Source organism: Parus major, chromosome 2, assembly GCF_001522545.3.
Source record: "Parus major isolate Abel chromosome 2, Parus_major1.1, whole genome shotgun sequence".
Classification (NCBI taxonomy): domain Eukaryota; kingdom Metazoa; phylum Chordata; class Aves; order Passeriformes; family Paridae; genus Parus; species Parus major.
In genome coordinates, this window is record NC_031769.1 from 98,321,196 (window position 1) to 98,343,196 (window position 22,001).

A 22,001-nucleotide genomic window follows, 5' to 3' on the forward strand; every position below is an offset into this window, starting at 1 on the left:
CGCGATACGGCTGGGAGGCCTCAGGGCCTCCGCTCCCGTTAAGGGGGCGGCGGCGCCCGTCGCTTCTTTGCGGCCCCCCCGACCCCGCAGTGCAGCGAGGCTGAAGGCCCCGGATGCCCCCGCCGCCGCCGGTGCGCCCGGGGGCAGGGAGGGCGGAGGGAGGGCAGCCCTGCACTGACCCGGCCCGGCACTTACCCGACTCAGCGCTCCGCCATGCCTGTTTGCGGAAGTGACGGACCCCCACTGTGGACGTCACTTCCTGGGATGGACCGCAGGGAAAAGCACGGGAGAAAACACGGCGGCACGCCCGGTGTCGTGTGAGGAACGGCTGGAGGGCGGGGGTTGTTTACCCTGGAGAAGAGGAGGCTCGGGGGGGACCTCATCGCTCTCTACAACTGCCTGACAGGAGGTTGTAGTCAGTGAGCTGAGACCAGTTTGTTCCACCGTGCCTGCGCTGAGAGGACCGGAGGAAATGGCTTTAACTGTTAAGATGCTCAGGCGTTGGAATAGGTTGCCAGGGGAGGTGGTGGAGTCACCCTCCCTGGAGGTGTGTAAGAGACGTCTGGATCTGGCGCTGTGTGATTTGGGTTAGGGGGGCACAGTGGCAGTGCCGAATTGACGATTGGACAGGGTGGTCTTAAAAGTCGCTTCCAACCTTGGTTCTATGGAAGGTGACGGAGTCCGAGGCGGGACAGAGGGACTACGAGTCCCAGGGGGCCGTGCGAGAAGGGGGCGGTGCTCGCGCCTGCGCAGTGGGAGAGCGCCGCCGGGCCTGAAGGTGATGGTGGGGACGGGCGCCGCCGCACGTTGCACGGGGCGGGCGGGGAGCGGGGTGGGGGGGGTGTGACGGGAGCGGCCGTTGGTGACCCTGGCGCGTGCCCGAGGCTCGCGGGGCCTCTGAGGAGCGGCGCGGGCCCGGCACGAGGTACCCGCGCGGCGGGGCGGGAGCGGCGGGATCGGGACGGATCCCCCACTGCCCCGGCTTGTTGGGGGGATTGGGCTGCGCGCGCCTTCCTTCCGGCTGCCTTCCCTCTGACGAGTCCGCCTTGTTTGGCACTGAAGGATATCGGCCTAGACACAAGAAAGTGGGGTGGGAGATTTGTTTCTTGGGAGAGAGGTGACGCTGGATGGGCCTGCCTGTTCCGTGGTGGGCTGGTGCTGCAGCATCTGAGTGGAAAGGAGGGGATTTGGGAATGGGATCTGTGAGTTCCTCACGAAGGGCTGTGCCGACCCCGGGTCCCGGTGTCAGTGACAGGACCCAAGGGAACGGCACGAAACTGTCAGAGGAAGTTTGGGCTGGATATTAGGCAAAGGTTCTTCACCCAGAGGATGGTTGGCACTGGAGCAGGCTCCACTGGTAGTGGAGCTCCTCCATCCCGGGAAGTGGTCACAGCACCAGCCTGACAGAGTTCAAGAAGCGTTTGGCAATAGTCGCAATCACAAGGTGTGATTCTTGGGATGTCCTGTGCGGGGCCAGGAGTAGGACTCGATGATCCTGATGGATCCCTTCCAAGTCAGCATATCCCATGGTTCTGTGTTACCGCTGAAGGAATGCAGGTGGCTTATGCCCCTTAAGGGGGGGTCTCTTCCTAGACCTGCCTAGATCTTGTATTTTCAGGAAGTTTGAGGTGACTGTCCAAGTGTTTTATTGTCTATCTGCTCCTGTTAATTAAGTGTGTCCAGGGAGTCAGACAGAGAAGTCATCGCTATTTTGTTAAGGCTTTTAAGTGAAACGTGGACCTATGTCAGCCATTACAGACTATACTTCAGCCTCGCTGATGTCTACCCCCACTAGAAACTGTCCTGAAAGAGAAAACATTACTTTGGACAGTAGTACATTAAGTGTCCTAGAATTCCTTACCAAAGCCAGTTCTTAAACTGAAAGTGTTCCTCAGTTTACCCTAAGATGTCATAGCTGTTACAAGTAGAAATGTAAAATGGTTTGCCAAAGTTTTGCTGCTTTGGAAAGAGATAGGGCACAGGTTTCACGTTTGGAATGTGTTTTGTTGCCTGTGCCTATATGACTTGCAGCTGCTTCAGTGAGGGAATTGCATGCACAGAGGATAGTATGTCCCTACCATCTATCTCCTATGGAGGTGACAACAGGTGTTTATCTCCTCCTCCTCTTATCAAGGGCTGTTTGAGGTAAAAAGGATATGACTGACCTTTGTGGAAGCATTACTGAATTGCACTCACTGCTTAAGAAGCACTTCCATCAGGGAATGAAAAAAAAAAATAATAATTTGATGATTTGGGTAGGTGGATATCAGGTGGTTTGCACATGGCAAAAACTGAGTAGGTAAATTCAGACTGTTAAGGAGCATGTAAGGAATGTAAGAAGGTAAAGATTTGTCTAGTGTGACTGTCTGCAGGTCTGCTTCATAGGCTCTAGCAGCTGTAAGAAAAGTTTTGATCTGGTTTGGTTTCTAAAAGATTCCATTGTAGTTCTCCTGCTGGTCTTTTCTGCAGGTAAACCAGCCCAGCTCTGTGTGTATGCTCATAGGTATCGCTTAGAAACTGAAGTTTGTTTTTGCAAGACAGGGAGTTCTTGATGTCCCTCAATGTCAGATAAGAGCCTTCAGTGTGCATCTTGGCACATTTCTGGATCTGTAGGGAGTTTTTTTCTAATCTTAAAGACAAGGGCATGAGAAATTCAACAACAAGAGCAGGAAGTGGACTGATTTTTAAAAATGTAAAACTGCTAATGGAATCTCAGCAAATTCCTTGTAATGAGTTTAGTTCTGCAGACTGGAGAGACAATCCAACACAGTTCTTTTTGGTGTTAAATCAGATAGTTGAACATGAACTTATTTTCAAAATTAGATGCTGAAGCAAATTCATCATCATCAATATTTCAATATTAGAAATGGAATAAAATCACTGAAAGGACTGAGACCTGGGCCCAAAACCTGATGGAAATCTTCCTGGACAGCCAGGCGTCATCAGAACAGATCATAAGGATTTTACCTTGATATTCTGAGAGGTAACTACCTAGTTCCATCACTTTAGATCAAGGATCAAACTCAGGGTCAGAGACTTTTAATGACTATTATGTGCCTGTAGTAGATTTTTTGACTTGAGAGGAATGAATTGTGCAGTGTGAAAATAACAACAACAAAAAGCACTGCTCAAGTTACAGAACTTTTTAATTTTTGAGTCTTGAATCATGACACTTCAAAAAAACACACATCATTCATTGTGTCTGTTGCTATAATAAAACTCCAGTGAGAGTAAATCATTATTATTCAGTTAAAAAATCCTTATGATCTATTGTGATTCTACTTTCCTAAATTTGGTTCAGTCTTGAAGATATCAGTATTAAGGGATGTTAACCACTTAATTAACCATTAAGTATTAACTTAGCACTGGACCAGTGTTAAGTCCAACACACTTTGTTGATATTAAATTTTGTCCAGAAAATGACAATTTCAGCAGGTGCTGACAGGCCAGAGTGGTGTGCCTACTAAGGACCTTTTATCTGGTAAGGACTGAAGCCACATCTTCTTATAGGCATTGGCATTACACAATAGGATTTAGTATGTCTGGAACTTGGTGCTTCCTCTAAAAATCTCCAACCCTTTGTAGCCCAATGCCTTCCATCACTCCATTTTCCTCTCATCCTCTTCAAACAAGCCACATATTTTGTTATGTTTCCAGACATGGCCCTGCCCCTGCTAAACAAATTCATCTGAATGGTAAAGGTCTCTTTGTGCACATCAGAAAATGAAATTGACACATAGCCGGGCTATAAATTTTAATTCCCTGCATCTACTGTTTTATCTTGTCCCGAGAATTGATCTTGACCCCGTGTAACAGTTCTTATGTAAACAAAACAAGAAGTTGTGTGGCTGTGATTGTGGCTTTGTAGAATGTTGCAGCAGATGATCACCTGCAGCTCTCTAGGTCTGCGGAGGTTTTCCTTGCGGAGGGGGATGGGGGAAGGGAATGGTGGTTAATACAGTCAGGTGCTCATAAACAAATTATAAAACAAATCAGTTGCTTTTTTTTCAGTGGATGAATTTTTTTGGTTGGAAATAAATGCATGAGTGGCTTCACAGGAATTCAGTGAGTCTCTTCCAAAAGTGGCTGGTAAAAGATTTTAGTAAAATGCGACAGCACTTGCCTTTAACTGCAGTGGTAGTGCTTAGCCCCAGCGTGTACCAGGCAACTAACTATTCACTCTTAATATTTTGTAGATTTAAAATCTTGTTTTGCTGATGTTAAAATTAGATGGCATCCTTTGCTTCCTGCTGTCTCAGGCCATAGGATAGTACTTTCTGATGAGGGATGTTTCCATGCTGAACCACAAGTCTTGGGCCTTGTTGATGACATCTGGCAGAAGGCAGTGTGCTTGCAAAGGTTGCAGTGTTGCAGTCACAGGATTCCTCTCTCAATCTGAATACAGCAGTGTTGTAATGTTGCTGCTTCAGACTGAATAGGAATGTTATTAGGGTTCTAATACTGAAGTGTCATCTGAGCTCCTTCTGGTGTAAAGACACAGATCTCTGAATCTGATGCACTTTCAGACACTGGTGTCATCTTGTTGTTTTCATGTCCTATGTGCAAGAAGTGCTGTGTAAGGTAGTAAATTGAATAGTGGGCAAGAAGGTTTAGCCACTCAGGTATAGAGACCTTAATAAAAATAATACTTCTTTCATAAGAACTGTTCATATTCATTTGTAGAGATGTTGGGAATATCATTTACTGAAAATTAGATGAAGACTGTGGTTTTGAGTGTGTGTGTGTGTGTATTCTGTAAATGTTATGATCAGCCTCTTCACACATAATTTTTCAAGATATTCTGATTGATACTGCACATATTTCCCCATATGGAGAAATTTGAATTCACAACAGAGAATTCAACACTTACTTTGAATATTTAGAAAAGATTTATACTGGAAGTGAATGTCTGCCAACAGTAATTCTGCTGAAAGATGAACGTTCTGTATTTTTTGCTGGGAAAAATGACAGCTTTTCAATGTTTGAAAGTGTGAAATAAATGTGGTGAGAGAATAAAAGAAAAAATCTTGAACCCAGTGCTTCCACTGTGAATTCTGTTTTTACGGAAGCTGGGATGTTTTTTTCTAGTTTGATGCTTGTTTACTTTTATTCCGACTTTGTTTCTAATTGTAAGGCTTCAGAGTTCTTCCTTGAAAATGTTTTTCGGACATCTTTAGAATGGATGAATTTGGATTAATTAATTCATTTTGGATGAATTTGATGAGTAAAAAACTTGGTACTTCAAGGTTATTGTTTTGAGTGTCATATAAAATTATTACATAATATAATTTGCACATAATGTATTATTACAGATGGTAGTATTGCTTTTGGGTTATGGAAAGAAGAAACACAACAGTGAGGCAAGACCTGTCAAGATCCAAGGTGGCAAAAATGGCATTTATCAAGGCTAGAAAGGAAACAGGTGTGGTAGTTACTGTGGAAGGTGAGGAAGAAGGCTGTACAAAGCTGATTCTAAGATCTAAGTTTTAATATATTCCTAATAAATGTCTTTTATAATTAGTCGAGGTAAAGTATTTGAATACCTTATATTTGAATATATGGTCATATTCTGTGGTTTGGTGTGGTGGTTTGATTCTGGCTGAATGTCAGGTGCCCACTAAAGCTGCTCTACCCCTCCCCTCCTCAGCTGGGCAGGGAAAGAAAATACAGTGAAAGGCTCTTGAGTTGAAGTAAGGGCAGGGAGTGATCAGTCATTGCTTGCTGTCATGAGCAAAAGAGACTCGGTGTGGGGAAATTAACTGAATTTATTACAAATCAAACCAGAGTACAGAAATAAGAGGTAAAACAAATCCTGAAAATTTCTTCCTGATTCTCCTCATCCTTACCATGCTTAACTGTACTCCCCGTTACCTCCCTACTCTTCCTCTCAGTGGCACAGAAGGACAGGGAATGAGGCTTACAATCAGCTCATCACACGCTGTCTCTGCCCCTGCTTCCTCCACAGGGAGAGGACTCCTACCCCTGCTGCAGCATGGGGTCCCTCCCATGGCAGGCAGTCTTCCACAAACTTCTCCAACATGAATCCTTCCCATGAGCTGCACTTCTTCATGAACTGCTCCAGTGTGGGCCATTTTCCACTGGGTGCAGTCCTCCAGGAGCAGCCTTCTCCAGCAGGGATCCCCCATGGAATCACAAGTCCTCCCAGAAAACCTGCTCTATCATGGACTCCCCTTGCCTCAGGTCCTTACAGGACCTTTTCCAGTGTGGGTTTCCTACAGGGTCACAGCCTACTCCTGGCATCCACCTGCTCTGGTGTGGGGTCCTTCACAGGCTGCAGCTGAATCTGTGTTCCTCTTGGGACCTCCATGGGCTGCAGGTACACAGCTCCCTCAGCATGGTCTGCATCACAGGCTGCTGGCTAGTCTCAGCTCCTGTGCCTGGAGCACCTCTCCCTCCTTCTTCACTGACCTTGGTGTCTGCAGGGCTGTTGCTCTCACAAGTTCTCACTGCTCTTCCCTGGCCTCAATTACATCTGTACATTTTTTTTATTCCTTCTTAGCCATGTTTTTCCAGAGGCTCTGTCACCATCACTGATGGTCTTGGCCTTGGCCAGCAATGAGTCTCTCTTGGAGCTGGCTCTCTTAAACATGGGGGAAGCTTTTGGCAGCTTCTCTAAGAAACCACCCCTATAGCCCACCCTCCACCTTGCTGCACAAACCCAACAGATCTGGGCAAAAAGGCTGAACTTGATTTGTGCTAGCACCATCTGTTTCAGTAAAAGTCACTCTATCTGCAGTGTGTCTCTAATTGTTTCGTTACATTTTTCATGAATAATTCTTTTATTACAATTCCAGAGACTTAAAAAATGCATTATTATAATCCACATTGTCTGTATCAGTGAAGTGCTGAGTGACCAGAAAAACTATGAATTAAAAAATGAGCTTGGCTACTAGAGTCCAAGTTGCAAGTAGCAGGAAGTCTTGAGCAAGAGTTCAGTTTTTGGCAGAAATCTTTTGACTTCTGTTGATGACTGTTAGTGAAGAGATGTGCATTGCAGCTCTGAAATTCATCATGAAAGAAGTATCTGAGCTGTGAACATAGAACTAATAACTGTATTTCCAATGTGTTTGAGCGTGTGTTAAAGTGTAGAGTCAGAATACTTGAAATGTTCAGTGGCAGTTGAAAGAGGTAAGGAATTTATCAGATAAAATACAATGTACTGTTGAGAGGGAAGATCCTAAGCAATTCTCAAACAGTGTTTTGATAAAGTGTAGAAAACTGATCTGTGTGTTTGTTCATGCTTTAGCATCTAACCCCTCATCAGTTCAGTTGTGGGTTGTTTTTTTTTTTCTGAGGGAGTTCACAGTCATATGCATGAAACTGCAGACCTGAAGCTTGCTTATGTGAAGTCCCTTTCCAGGCCCTGTTAGTTATCCAGTAGAAGCTTCCACTGCTTTGTAAACCACGCCACTACACCCGTGCCTCTACAGCCCCTACACCTGCATGTCAAGGGCCCTGGGGCTGAAAACCCTCTGAAAGAAAAAACACAAGTGTTTTAGGAGGAATGAACTAATGATACCTTGGGAGATACAAGGACAGAATAAGCTGTTCATATTCAGAAAGTTGAACTCTGAATTACCTAAGTGTTATGAAAAGAGAATTGGATCTTATTTTTATCATTAGCCTAAAGTAGAAGGTAGTGTGAAGAAGCAGATGAATACAGGCCCTGCTTTGAAGTAACATAAGGCTTTTTTGACCCTTTTTAACACAGATATATAAGATGCCTATTTTTAAGCTTAGTTAAAATCTATAGGCATAACTTCTCTACCTTGCTTATTGCAGACATGTCTATGGAGTGACAAATAGACAAAAAAACAAATCGAACCAGATAGCGCTTTAAAAGCCAAATTTTTCCTTGACACGTGCTTATAATCTGAAAGGCTCTGGAACTAATATAGAGAATGATCCAGCAACACTTCTTGGATGGAATCATAGAGAGCGGAAACCTTTTGTAGTACTAGCATGAGTTGTACTTACATAAAAATTCAGTAGAGGGCAGAACGAAACTTGTGAAAGAAGGAACCAGCACTAACAGATGGAATAGCACCAGTTATTAAAAACAGTTCTGAGGAGCAGAAAGCACTATGTCTGATTGTGATTGTTTCTTTTAGAAGCATTTGAGAGAGAATAGTTACATTTTCATATCGTGGTCAGCTACATGCAATCTTAAGATCCAGTACTTTACATCACAGAGGAAAATGGAGTTACCATGGACATACTGACTCTGTGCAGATCAGCTGTTAAGGCTTCTGTTTAGCATTCCAGATGTATAATTCAACACACAGGTATTGTGTTACATTCTCCTGCTTTATTTGTCTTTTGAATCCAGTGTGCAGACTTTATACATGTCTGCAATATCTTCTACTCTTCCTAAAGCTGCTTCTTCTTCTCCTTTTTAATAATTGAATATCAGAAGATCGTAGCAGTGAAGATTACTCAGTGTGTAAGGACCATGGGAATGTTTATTTTACTTTTTTGATTTTGCGCAGGGTATTTTAGCAAGAAGAGTAGTTTAGGTAAAATAAGGGTAACAAAGTTGTTAGCTTATCTCCACTTAACAGTATTGAATTATAATAATATGATCAATTAAAGAAATCATAGCATAGCATTTACTAACTGAAAATAGTATAAAGGTAGGGTGGGGCTAATGCTTTAGGGTCATTTTCTGCAACAGTTTACTCTTTTATTTGTTTCAACATGATTTTACCAAGCTTTAAATAAATTCCACTGATTTATTTTGCATTATTCCCTTTAACCTAAAATGTGGTCCCATATTTTTAGACAGTTCTGAATGCTAGACAAAACAGCTAATGATGCCCAAACTTCAAATTTTAAGTAAGTTTCTTAGTTTAGAATGAATAACAGATCATTTGAGTGGCACTGCAAAAGCAGTAAAGATCAAAACAGAAACTCTAAATGTTCATTTTTACATTCAGGGTATTAATACATAAGCATAATATTCAGGGTATTAATACATTAAGCATAAAAAGTCCCTATGCACTGCTACTTTCCTATCCGTGGTTAGTGACTTCATGCTGTGCCAACCCTTTGCAGCTTCCAAGAGGTTTATAGTTTTATGTTGAATTTAAGGAAAACAATGTTTTGCATGTATTGCATTGTCTTACAATGATTTTAAAATATGTTCCCAGATTTTTAGGACAACTATATATGTTTTCAGTTCAGTTTTCTTATTTTCTTACTTTGAGTTATAAGCTTGGCTAAATCCGTTGTATATATATATATATATATATATATATATGTATATACACATATATATATATATACACTGTCAATGAGTTCTTGAAAAGAACAATTTAAATCTGAAACAAGCTTTGGGTTTGTTTTTTTTTTTAAGTTTTATTATGTTTAGTAAAAATGTAAGCAATATGGTGGTCTTGTTTATTAAACTTAGATGCTTGGATGAGATCTCTGTATTTCCTGTTTATGCAGTCTGAAAGATGAGTTGAGAAGGATTTCTGAAAACTTGGTTTGTTTCCTTTCAAAATTCTACTCTGTCTGCCACAGACAGTCCTCAAAGTTTTCTAGATTTTATACTAAATATGACAAGAATGTAAATTAATTCTCTGTTTCCATAGAAAGGTGCCTTGGGAGTGGAAAAAGCTCATGGATTTTCATTGGGAACTCTCCTGTGGTATAATTAATGTTCTTTTTTTAAACAGTAACAGAACAAGTGAAAATGCTTTCAAGTCATCCGTATTTACATATTGTGTCCAGAGTGTTTCTGGTATAACTGAGAAAATAATCCAGTGTTCTTTACATATACTATACCCTCAATTCCCTCAGATGCTTTCTGACCTCTTTTACAAAAGAACTTAACACAAATTTTTACCATTATCTTAACACTAAAGTTTTTGCCATCTTTTATGCACTCCCACTTCTCATTTTTTAATTTTTCTGGTAACTCAAAAAACATTAATTGTAACAGGGTAACCATTTTCATACAAATTATCCTGATGAAAATTTCATCTGACTGCATCTCTGGCATATTTTCTCTTTCCAACAGTAAATTATCCACAGCAGCCTTTGCCATACCTTTGTTGGCCAGGCTTGTTGCTTTTGTGTTTTCCAAAGATGATCTGTAGTTTTTTTGCATAGAATGTTAGCACACATCCAAAGCCCATGACTTTGTGACAGTCATAAGCCAGCTCTGTGGCATTTTAAATTCCTGAACTTTTGTTGTCCTTGGGAACAAAAAAACAGATCTATTACCTACTTCCTAATTATCACTTGAAAGTAGAGTAAATACAAGAGCTAGGATGCTCTTGCAGTATATCAGATTTATGCCAAAGCTGATCTGAATTATAACACAATTACAGAAGTTTCCTAAACAAAACCTCCAGCATTGCAATGAGAAGCTGATCTATACTTTTTCATTAAAAGGCCCCTAGAGCACTCCCTTTACGGTCAGAGGCCTTGTTAACAGCTCACCATGAGACCAGGGTGCCTTCAGGAATTAAATGGATGTCCACAAATCCCAACCAGGAGTTTGTCTTGAATAGCCAAGATCTCTACAGCTCACTTTACAGTCTGCTGGAGATCCTACTAAATAGTTAGCTGGGATATGACAGTGCTCAAAAGGAGACCATATCGCAAGTGTTTGTATAGCATTTCATGGTTTCTGTAGCTAATATCTCTTCAGTCACATGGAATTCTTGGAGCAGATGTTCTTGGAGTTATATCTGTCCTTAACAGATTTGGGGTTTTTTTATGTGTGGCATTTTTAAGAGAAAATTAATAAAGACATTTAAGATGCTTTGAAACACATTTCCCCCTGCCCTCACCCCACAGACAAGTGCATTCCCACCTTGGTATCTGGGGCTTGTTCCTTCTCCTTTTCTGTACTTTTGCAGCATGATGCAACAGCAGGAAAGATCTTAAACACACTGAAATGAAGAAGCAGCTTTTGAAAAGTCACTAGGTGCAGTTATGGGTAACATTCAGGTTACTGTCCAGATTTCCTTTGAATCTGAGTGGTTTTAAAAACCTAAAGTTACAGGGGCAATTGTATAGCTTGTATAGCTCCAGTAATTTTTTTGAGAAGTATTACACTTAGAAAAGAAAATTGTGTCTCAGATCCATAGGCTGACACATTTCCTGCTGCCTGTTGAGTGCACAGGGTATTAGGAACTTCCTTTCACCAACTGTCTTAAACAACAAGTTTCTCTGTATTCATCTCACGTTTTAAAGGGATGAAACAGCTAGTTTCATAGTTATTTGGACCTCCAGCTATAATTATTGTGCACTTTATCTGTCTTGTTAAAGATTTGTTTGCATTGTTCAGCCAGGTAACTAAAGTATAACAATTGAGCAGCTGCATCCATCACCCCTTTAAAAATATTTGTTTCTTTAAAATGGATTTTCTAAGTATATGCTATATTAATCTGTTACTTTATTCACGTGCTTTTCCTACATCATGCTGTAACCATTATAATACTTCCTTCATCCCAGTGCTTCTGGATAGCAGTAATAGTAATGCTTCAAAAGGTCTTTCCTTTGTTCATTTAAATAAGTGAAGTGAAAAACTGTGTGAAACATAATAAGGTCATTAGGGAAATTTTAACCTTGTTTCAAAAATTATGTTTTGTTTTATTCTCTCAAACATAAGCGCTATCATATCTTAGTCTTTCCTTACCAATCAAGCTATTGTGTTTCTCCACATTTAAAGTGGAGAAACAAACAGTAAGCAGCTGTGCAGAATAACAGCTAGAACCATACTTGCTGCTTACAAGGTGCAAAACCTTTTCAGGGTCTTCTGTATATGTTTAGATAACATTCCTTTTGACCTCCCAGGTCATGCATCATGGAGAAAAAAGCCTTTAATTAGTGACTTTCAAGTCCATCTGAGAATATAGGGGGAAAAGTGTCATGGAAAGTCTTGTAATAGCTCCAGACTTTGTCTGCTCTAAAGCCATTGGTGACGTTCTGTTTTATGTCTTACATGGTGCATATAACTTGGTGAGCAAAGGCCTTGAAACTCATTTACTGATCACATCAGTGCTGTGTGCTGCCTGATGAGCACTGGACACAGTGGTGACCCACACTTAGGAGAGTGGAGCCACTTCCTCCCTCAGTGTTCTGCAGACACTGCAGTGGGTCAGAGGTGTTTGGACAGTGCTGGAATGCAAAACCTAAAAACAGTGCTCTGAGAAGTGCTACTGTAAATACACTCCAAGGAATGGAAAAATTCAGAAATGCTTGTTCAGCTTCTTAGTCCTGTGCTGATGAATGTTCTCTTTCCAAGGCTACTGGAACACAATGTCCTATTAATTACATAAATGACTCAGAATTATGGTTTCCCCCATGCTGTATGGTGACAATTTACAAAGCTTGTTTGGAACAGGTATTTTTTAATAGGGTACTGGTGAACAGTAGAAGTCTGACTCAAGAGCCCCCAGATTCCCATAGATGGATGCCTTTTGCTGAGTCTGCTGGCTGGATATTGAGGAAAATCTACTTAGGGCAGATGCTCAGTGCTGTGTACTATTAGTGAGAGAGAAAACAGTTCTCTGTGGAGAATGTTATCCTCAGGAAAGAACTGTAAGTGGCAATAGGCAAGGAATGTAGTTGTCATGTTCCAAGTTTGTTGTTACAATTTCTATAAATCAGTTAAGTAGCTGGCATATGACAGACTGCCATCTGAACACTTGAGTTTTGCTGAGTGTTTTCAGTACTTCTTGTTTTGAGAAGCAATTCCGTTTGGATTTCAGAAGTAAGCAAGAATCTCTGTTTCTTGTAAAACAAGAGATACCACAAGCAGTTGCTGCTTCCAGTGAAGTCTGACAGAAAACTGAGCCGTGGAGGGCCAGTACCTGTAGCTGATTTACTCCTCCATGAGCAGCAGAAGCACTTCTTAACTCCCACTGAGTTCGTGACTCAACAGGACAGAGTAACTGCTTCCTTATACAGAGACACAAGTTCCTTTTTCCCCATTGATGCAGTAACTCCTATTAGTAGGAGTTCAACAAGAGTGTGTGTGTCACAAACAAAGCAGAGGTTCCTAGGGAGTTTGAAACCTGGGAATACCTCTTTTCCCCACCTCAAACATTGTAATTCTAGTAATTGCCATTAATTCAAGTACATAAGTAGCATAAAACTATGTAGAAAACATATGGGCAGGAATGTTCCAACAGATTCATTTAGATTATGAAACTTTATTGTCTTGGAAGAGAACAGTAATTCACAGTTGAGGAACTTCTGAAATTACACACAAAAAAATCTCCCATTAGCATGTCAGTATTCAAAAAGGAATTTACACCAATAACTTCTTCAGTTGCAAGGTTTCAGGCTGACCAGAAATAAATCTCCATAGGATTAATTTGCTGTTGTTGCTATTTCTCTAAATGTGCCTTTTTCACTTCAGCAGGGGCATCAATGTGTTCAAGATACATATTTGAAAGGTGGGAAACTAGTGGAAGAGTTGCAACTTTTTGAAGATACAAACCTTACCACATCTAGAAAGTAATAAAGGGTATGTATGGTTTCGTTTTTCTTTTTTTCGCTTTTTTTTTTTTAACTTCTTCATGTATTAGGAAATATTGATCATTTTCTGCAGCTTAGAAGAATTCACGACTAAAGCACCTGGCGTATATCTAAGGCTACAGGTAAAGTGAAAGTAGATAGGATGTTTTAATTAAATTTGAATGATTCCTAGTTTGGATAAAGAATTGTTGTGATAATTAAAAATGAAAAAGCATTAGTAATATACAAAACTTGTAATATATTCAAATTGAGTGGCATTTGTAACATCAATCAGCATCACTTTTTTTTTTTTTTTGGGAGGGAAGGAATGTTAGTTTCGTAACTTGAAACCACTGAATAAAGGAAAGGAGAGAATATTTCACAATTTCAAAACATACATTTTGGGGGGTAAAAATTACTTGATGATGTCTATGCATGCAAAACTAAATTCCATTCTTCTTTGTGGGGAAGCTCTCAATAGTTATTTCAAACTTTCAGGAGTAACTGGTAAATATTCAAAATCATAAAGTTACCTGTTTTGTTCCACAGTTTTAAAATAATCTTTGTATTGCAATGTTTGGAAAATTGCAGTTCAGTTTTGCTCATGTTAATATATGACACTCAACAGCACCTTTCCCCTTCCTTACAGGTGTTACTGGCAGGCTGTTACAGTTACATTTGTTACTATTTAGGCTATTGCTTAATTGTTAATAATTATTTCTGTTGGGTTTTTTTTTAATTGTATGAGCTTCTACTGAAAATAATATAGAACATGAAAAAATTTACCAAAACTAAGAATGCACTGACATCAAAAATAAATTTTAATTGCACTTACTTCAGTGAATGTATAATGCATTTATGTAGGCTCAAAGTATCACTCAAGTTATCAGATGCTACTATTAAGTGAAGTTTAAGGTAACTTTTCAATGGCTATGCCAGGTTATGTAGATAAAAGCAGTAGATAATACTAAATTCCTAAGAGTGTTCTTTTGGAGTAGAGTGATCATTTTAGCAGTGAGGAGCAGAGTATGTTAAGTGAAAGGGCTATTTTAGTTCAGAATGCTGAAGAGATTAGAAAATTATTTCCTTAATTCTGGAAGATAACCATTTCTGCAAAGAAAGATAAGGAAAACCTTTTTGAAATAGAATAGAAAGCCATTTAAAATTTGAGAATTTCAAGTGGCATTGGAGCAATTAGAAATCACACCATTGAAATGCAGTTTGTTTACTCTTGTTTCTTCTTCTAGAAACTTCATCTACGCTTTATCAAAATGCAGCGGAGTCTATTACATTCTGTATCTCAGCTAGCACACGGGACATGTTGGTTCTTCTCTCGTACCGGTGTCTTTCAGTGCTTAAAAGGACAGTCTGTGTTGTCTAATGTGGGATGCAAAGTGATTCTGGCACTGGACCCTCCTAAACGATGTCTTCATGCAAGTGCAGCTCACTTTGCCTCAAAGAAAACTGCTTTTTCATCACAGCCAGCAGATGCTTCTCACAAAGTACCAGAAGAGAGAAATCCTTTGCCTTCAGCCACTGATGCACCCAAGCAGAGCCCTGCAGAGTTGGATTCTTCAGAACCTGATCCATTACAAGATAAATCAATTAGTCTTGTTCAGAGATTCAAGAAAACTTTTAAGCAGTATGGCAAAGTTATGATTCCAGTGCACCTTCTGACTTCCACTGTATGGTTTGGATCCTTTTACTATGCAGCCATGAAGTAAGTTGATATTTTGTTGCGGTGCCCAATACCTTGGTTGAATTGAGATCTACTAGTGAAAGGACATAAAGATTACTATTGCATGTTTAAAAGTGCCTTTATATTTAAAAGAGAAATGTGGCTACATTTTTGACTAAAGCATAAGATTAATACTGAAAGTATATAGGAGTCATGAGAGTGTCATGTACATACTATTACCATGCAGTTGCTGTGTACCAGGTATGTTGCTAACATTTAAAGGAATGCTCATCTTTTCAAAATGATTCATGGATATAAACAGCATTGAAATTCTCATTAACCTCTCAGAAGGTAAAGATAGGGATTTGGAATCTGGATTATGAATGGCTAGTTGAGATCTTCATAGACCTTTTCTTTTTTTTGCCCTTGGACTTCAGGGTATTTTACCACTTCCTCCCCACTTCATTCCCAGTCCTTCCTCATCACTGGGTTTTCACTTCATGGATTTACCTCACCTAGCTGTTCACAACCTATGTCTATCCCTTCCTTTTTTGTTTCTGTTTCCTGTCTTTCCTGCCGTCCACTGAAAAAATTGCTACTGTATACCATACTTTTAATTGGAAATTGAATATTTGTGTGTTTAAGAAAAAAAAGAGATAAACTAAGTATTCTAATTTTAGTTTCCTTTAGTTACTAGATACCATTCTGGAAAATTTATCAGAAAAAAACTATTACATCATGAGCTGCTAGTTTGCTCGTTCAGATAAAAGAGGTTTTATTTATCTGGAAATAGTTTGCTAAATATGAGCAAATGTTTATCTCTGGACTGCTGGTGTTGTATATTTAATAATAGAAAGCATGAAACAACAAGGGTTTGTGGTGGCAAGGATGGAACTCTGACATCAGAATGCCTTACTGGACAAGTGTTTGTTTTAGTTACTCTAACCAGCTGGCATAATTGCCCTTTCTGGGAGCTATAGATCCAAATGTCATTCTAAATTTAGCTCATGTCAGAGGAATAAAGGTCTTGAGCTTTAAAAATATTTTGCTTTGGATTAATTCAGGTTGATGCTTCCATCCAGACATTTCAGATTGAGTGAAGATTACTTTTCTTGAAACTCTAAAGCCTACTGCTAAAGTAGGTATTTGGCAGATGAAAACAACTGAAATATTCAACTAGAAACTAATTAAACTAATTACAACAAAGCTTCCACAAGAGCAGCAACCTCTTGAAGTGGAAAAATAACTTTCAGAATGACTGGTCATACGAGGCTAAACAGCAGTGGTTTATGAAATGGCACAGTTAGTGCTGTGTTTTAGCTCCTACTAGGTCTCCATTTCCTACTCTGGGAATAGGCCTTTAGACTGTAGGTTCTAATAACTGTTGGTAAATTATTGCCTGTTACTGTTCCTAATGCTAAAGTGATTGCATGCTCAGAAGAATGCTTAAAATATTAGATAGTACTAATAATACAAAATCTCTAAATATTGGAAACTCAGATCTTCTATAACTGTGTGTAGCTTTCTTCTGTAATACAAACATGAGCTTTCTTTTCTCCTTTGGTGTTTCCCTGGATTTCAAATAGAAAGAAATTGTGATAGGAGTTCCCTCCACCCATCTTGACATCTTATATTGACACAGTAGAACAACTGAGCATAAAGCCCCTGAAGTCTTGTCCATGTAACATGTTGCTTCCTTTTCTTTTGCCACATTCCGTGTTTGATATATTTAGAAGTGAATGGAGAACATTGTCTGAAATTTTAAAAGAAACAAAAAAGGTAATTTTAGGCAAAACAGAGCATGAAATTGAACATGCACAGCTGGAGCCTGAGTAGCTGTCTTACCACTATTACATCTACTTACCGCCAAACATGAACTGGGACACAGGTAAGTTAGAAACTATTCCACCTAACAGGGATAATATAAATGGGTCACCTTTTGACATGTTGAAAAGAATAATAATTTTCCTGTCAGAAACATAAATCCTGTAAGTATATTGCTTAGATAAAAAAGCATTTTGTTTTCAAATTACAAAGTTTTTGTAAGAAAGAAATAGTACTCTAAATAACTGTTCAGGTTTCAAATTCCCATTCAAGTTACCAATGTTTTTCTCTTTTTTAGTGGGGTGAATGTTGTTCCATTCCTAGAGTTGATTGGCTTACCACACAGCGTAGTAGACATACTGAAAAATTCCCAGAGTGGAAATGCCCTAACTGCATATGCATTGTATAAAGTAAGTATAATTATAGTTTGTAAATAAGCTCTAAGTCTTGCCTGGTGAACTAAACAGGGTTTACTTATTTACAGCAGAAAGAATTAATTAGCTTTCTTTGATAGTTACATGTACTTAAGCGTTCATTTTGTGGTAAAAATAGTCCCATGCAAGTTGATACGTGTTCTATGTTCCTTCAAGGAGTCTATCTGTATTTCTAAATTAACTTCTTTGCTGCAGAACTGCTGCAGCCCTCTGAGATGACAATTAAGTTATTAAGTTATTCTTCTGACATAATTAGCAGGGATAAAGAGATAAAGTCTAAACACCTCATTGAATTCCAGATAAAAGTACAGTTATTTTTATCCTAGATGATTTTTTGTCTTCCCCTTAGTTGTCCATCACTCTTAAGTATTCTCATTGTCCAATTGAATTGTAAGTCAATTACTTACATTCAGGTTTGAGTTTCCTTTTATTGCTTTATATGTGCAAAGTCTGTGTTTGGGAAACTTGAATCATGTTAGGCCATTCAAAAACAAGGTACAGTATTTTGCTGTACATGCCACTCATTTGTTTTGTTTCCAAAAGTGATATGTTTCTTGCCTGTTTTCAAAGGGGTTACTTTCCCAAACAAAATATGAAAGTACAACTCTTTCTATTTTTTTCCTGTGCCTAAAAGAGACCAATAAATAAATATGGTTAAATATAAAGATGTTGTTATAGCTGGGAGATCTGGCAGTGTTGGAAGAAGCTCAGTGTTCACGTGCAGTCTGTTCTAAATTGCATCAAGATGCCGAATGCTTGTCCTACAAGCTGCACAGGAGGATTTGTGTTGATCAGTTTTTTAAGGGAAGTCTAATGCCCTTGCTGGCTCTGAAAAAATTATACTTTAAGTAAAAGGAATGCATTTCTAGGGGATGTAAACTGGCTTATTCCCTTATAAATTGAATACATCTTTAGAATCTAACACTGGCCAGAATAAATTTTCAACATAAAAAAATAGCTTTTGCTGGATGTTATTTTCCTGGTTTTTCTATGTGGTGTGTTCTCTGGTTTCTTTAAGATTGCAACTCCTGCCAGATACACTGTGACTTTGGGAGGAACATCCTTCACCGTTAAATATCTACGAAAGCAGGGCTACATGTCCACACCACCACCAGTAAAGGAATACCTACAAGACAGGATGGAGGAAACAAAGGATAAAATTACAGAGAAGATGGAGGAAACAAAGGATAAAATTACAGAGAAGATGGAAGAAACAAAGGATAAAATTACAGAGAAGATGGAGGAAACAAAGGATAAAATTACAGGGAAGTTACAAGAAACCAAAGATAAAGTTTCATTTAAAAAAATAAAGGAGTAGGAGAGATGCTTAATTTTTTGATATATCAAATTTAGCACTTTAACCCTTTGTGAGGCAGGATAGGCAAAGTGCACTTCTGAGCTCTTTTTCTTTTTTCCTTTTTTTTTTTTTCCCCTTTGTATGGAGACTACACTTGCTACATGGATTTAAAATTTAAAGTTCTTTTGGGAAGACATTATGACAAAATTTCAATTTACAGAAGGAAAAGTGAATCTCAGATTAAAAGTTAACATGTCCCTTGGTAATAATGTTAACAATAACTCTTCCCTCTTATTTTTTCCACACCCTCCTCCTCAAAATGAAGGCGATCTCTGCCAAAACCTACTACTCTGTTCTTCTCCCATCATAGTGCACAGCCATGGTTCCACTAGACTGAGCCTTCCATTAAATGATAACGAAGATTTCTCTGCTGGGAAGAGCAGTATGTTTAGGTTTTTAGAGTATGTGGACCCAAGCCTCTTCAATCGTGATCATCTCTCAGTTTGGAGCAGACCGATACTGCACATGAAGCAATTGATGGATCAGCTACTCAGCAGGAATTAATTACAATGGCTTCCTTGGTGGTTTACAGGTTGAGACTATGAATCTTTCTTGAACAGTGCATCTCTTCAGAAATCTCAACTGAAAGCTGTAGGAAGATGAGTTAATCGCAGTAGCCATACTGTCAAGTATACTTTGTTTCCAAGTTGATTTACAGTACAAAGTCATTAAATTAATCAATAATTGTATATTAAACAGTAAGATTTGTTCATTGTGTTAAAAGTTTACAAACCTGCTCTATTTCGTTTCTAAAACAAAAAAATTGAAAGAGAAGCTTTATTTGAGAAATTGCTATGCTAAGGCGCTTTTTAAACACATGGAAAGTTAGAGTTAAACCCCAAAGTTCTTCCTCCTGTCTCATACCTCAGTAAAACAATTTGACTAAAATAAGCATGATTTCTGAGACAGTGCTCACAGTCTACCAAACTTTTTTCCCCCTAGATTAAGTCAAGCAAACACTTACTCATACCTGAAGGCTGAAATGCTGTCTCAGATGTCATAAAAGACTAAAGTTGAAGCTGTTCTATTTGGCTGGGCAGGCAAATGTCTCTCAGTTTTACTCAAATGTAGGGTAAACTGAAGTGTGTTTTTCCTATTTCTACTACAGATCTTACTTTGTAGCAACTCAGCATGTGTAAAGTTGTTTAAAAAAGGTGCTTTTTTGCAGGGGTATATGGGGAAGCAACAGAGTTGGACCCTGAGCATTACAATTGACTGGAGTAAAAAAGTACAGCTGGTGAAGTGATCAGCTCTGCCTCACTGTCCTGTTTTCATTCAAGTCACTGAGCGCTTCAATGTGTTTAAGTGAGTTGAACTTCATTAACTTAATTGTGCAGGATTGATTGCATACTTCTCTGCCTCTGCCCACATGTAAAATAGTAACTGCAATCTAATGCCTACCTCACAGGGATGTTGTGAGGAATAATCATTGTATATTCAGCAACCTGAAGATGTAAAGTGCCATGTTTCTGATAAATATTATTAAAAAAATATTTCTGTGAACTCTTATACTGCTAAGTACTACTGTAGGACTAGAGTTAATAGATGCTATTTTGTTTTTCTGTTTTAGGGGGCTTTTCCATACTGTCCCCATTCACACATTCTTCTGATTAGTATTTGTTCTGATTTCCCACTTTTGGGGGCAATGTTACTTGTGTCCTGCAAAGCCCAAAATGTGCCCAAGTCATATTGGCATGGTCACTCTCAGGCTGGGGCTACATATGGGACCCTTTAGTGCAACCCACAGGCTCCATCTCTTTACATGTGGCTGGAATTGCACAGGGGCATCTTGGTACCCTAGAATGAGTTTTTAGCCCTTAGACATGTTACAACGTGTTCATTACACCACACCTTGCCCTTCTCCTTGTCCAGCCAGCCTGTGACCACTCCAGTGTTTACATGATCCATCTCTGCTAATGCTAAGTACAAAAGCTGATTGACTTGGAGTTGATTGTCCTGAGTGATCATTTCTGCAGCTGTAGGAACAGCTCACAGTGACTTGCAAAGTGCCTTCTCTGTGTATTCTGCAGTACAGAGAAGCTTGAGGGGTTTCTGGGACAGCCATATCTCCACCCAGCATCTCAATTAACAAAGCATGGAGTTATGTGAATCCATTTATATAAAGCAAGAGGGGAAATCTTCACGACTTTGGAAGTCTGACCTGGAGAGCTTTTCTAACAATTAGTCACATACTTGGTTGTACTGGCGACCTTTTCTCAAATTGGAATTATATGGAACCTCTGCCTCATTAGTGCAGAGAGCACCTGAGGAGTTTCCTGGGCTGCCTAGGGAATGAAAGTAAGGCCACTTGGTGCCCAGCAGGTATCCAGCTATGCTGCAATTTTAACTAGGCTAAAGTTGAATTTCATCCTGTATCTCAAATTATCTTACCATGATACTAAGGTGCAGTTTGTGTTAGTGACAGTCAGCCTTAGCATGAGTCTGCATGGCTGGAAGCCAGGGGCCACCACCCTTTGGAGGGGCAGTGTGCCTGCACTGTGCTGGGGTAAGCAAGGGTCTCCTGGTACCCAAGCCAGCACAGCTGGCACACACGTGGCAGCAGTGTCCCTTGGTGGGACAGCATCAGTGAGTGCCTTCAGCAGCAGAGAAGGAACAGGGGAACAAGTGCCATGGCCTGGGAAAGCAGTTTGGTCACAGCACCAAGGCCCTGAGGCAGCCCACAAGTGACCCAAGCGAGGGACTGCCCAGCAAGTGCCAGGGATCCTTGGTGAGGTGAATAGCCCAGACAGAAGCCCAGCAGCACCTTCCATTGCCTGCAGTGCCACTAACAGTGCTAACAGGGCTTTTTACCTCTCACAGCATCCTCATGGGAAAGGGCTGTCCCTTCAGGCTCTAGAGGGCAGGTGGAGGTGTGGGTCCCTTCACTCTGCAAAGTTTCAGAAATCTGGTGAGACCAGGACTAAGACAACCATCACTACATGTACAGCAGGGAACTGGCAGCTTTGGCAACCTTCCCCACTGCTGTCTGCTCCCTGCCTCACATGTAACACCGCTGCAATGTCACAGCCTGCAATGGGGCTGGACCTGAAACTGGGACAGTGCTCAACTGTAAGCCTGAGCAGGCTGGGCCCACAGCTGGGCATCCCAAGATGAGTCCAGAGTACATGCTGTGATCAAAGCAAGGAGTCTGTTGAAACTGGGGCCCTGGGATGGAACTGGAGTAGGTGCTAAGGTCTAAGCAGGAGGC

At 40.1% G+C, this 22,001-nt stretch overlaps 2 protein-coding genes across 11 annotated transcripts in view; one reads left to right on the forward strand and one right to left on the reverse strand.

Moving 5' to 3' along the window:
* RNMT (RNA guanine-7 methyltransferase) overlaps positions 1-280 on the reverse strand; it is a 16,869-nt gene extending 16,589 nt beyond the window's left edge. For 2 of the 4 annotated variants that reach the window (XM_033512199.1, XM_015617167.2), the window contains exon 1: positions 196-278. The gene's annotated coding sequence lies outside the window, so the exon portion shown is untranslated. Of the gene's footprint in view, positions 1-195 lie in introns of all 4 variants that reach the window. The other 2 variants (XM_033512201.1, XM_015617165.3) reach the window with 2 other exon arrangements.
* FAM210A (family with sequence similarity 210 member A) lies at positions 262-20,302 on the forward strand. 7 transcript variants are annotated; one of them, XM_015617175.1, is made up of 5 exons: positions 262-547; positions 13,403-13,510; positions 14,748-15,220; positions 17,301-17,412; positions 18,455-20,302. In XM_015617175.1, the coding sequence occupies exons 3-5, from the start codon at positions 14,772-14,774 to the stop codon at positions 18,752-18,754; spliced, it is 861 nt and encodes a 286-aa protein (XP_015472661.1). In that variant the 5' UTR covers positions 262-547; positions 13,403-13,510; positions 14,748-14,771; the 3' UTR covers positions 18,755-20,302. The 7 variants fall into 7 exon arrangements, with proteins under 7 accessions (XP_015472661.1, XP_015472666.1, XP_015472667.1 ...); XM_015617180.3 differs by having other exon boundaries at positions 291-409; XM_015617181.3 differs by having other exon boundaries at positions 297-317.
* Positions 20,303-22,001: the final 1,699 nt, after the last annotated feature.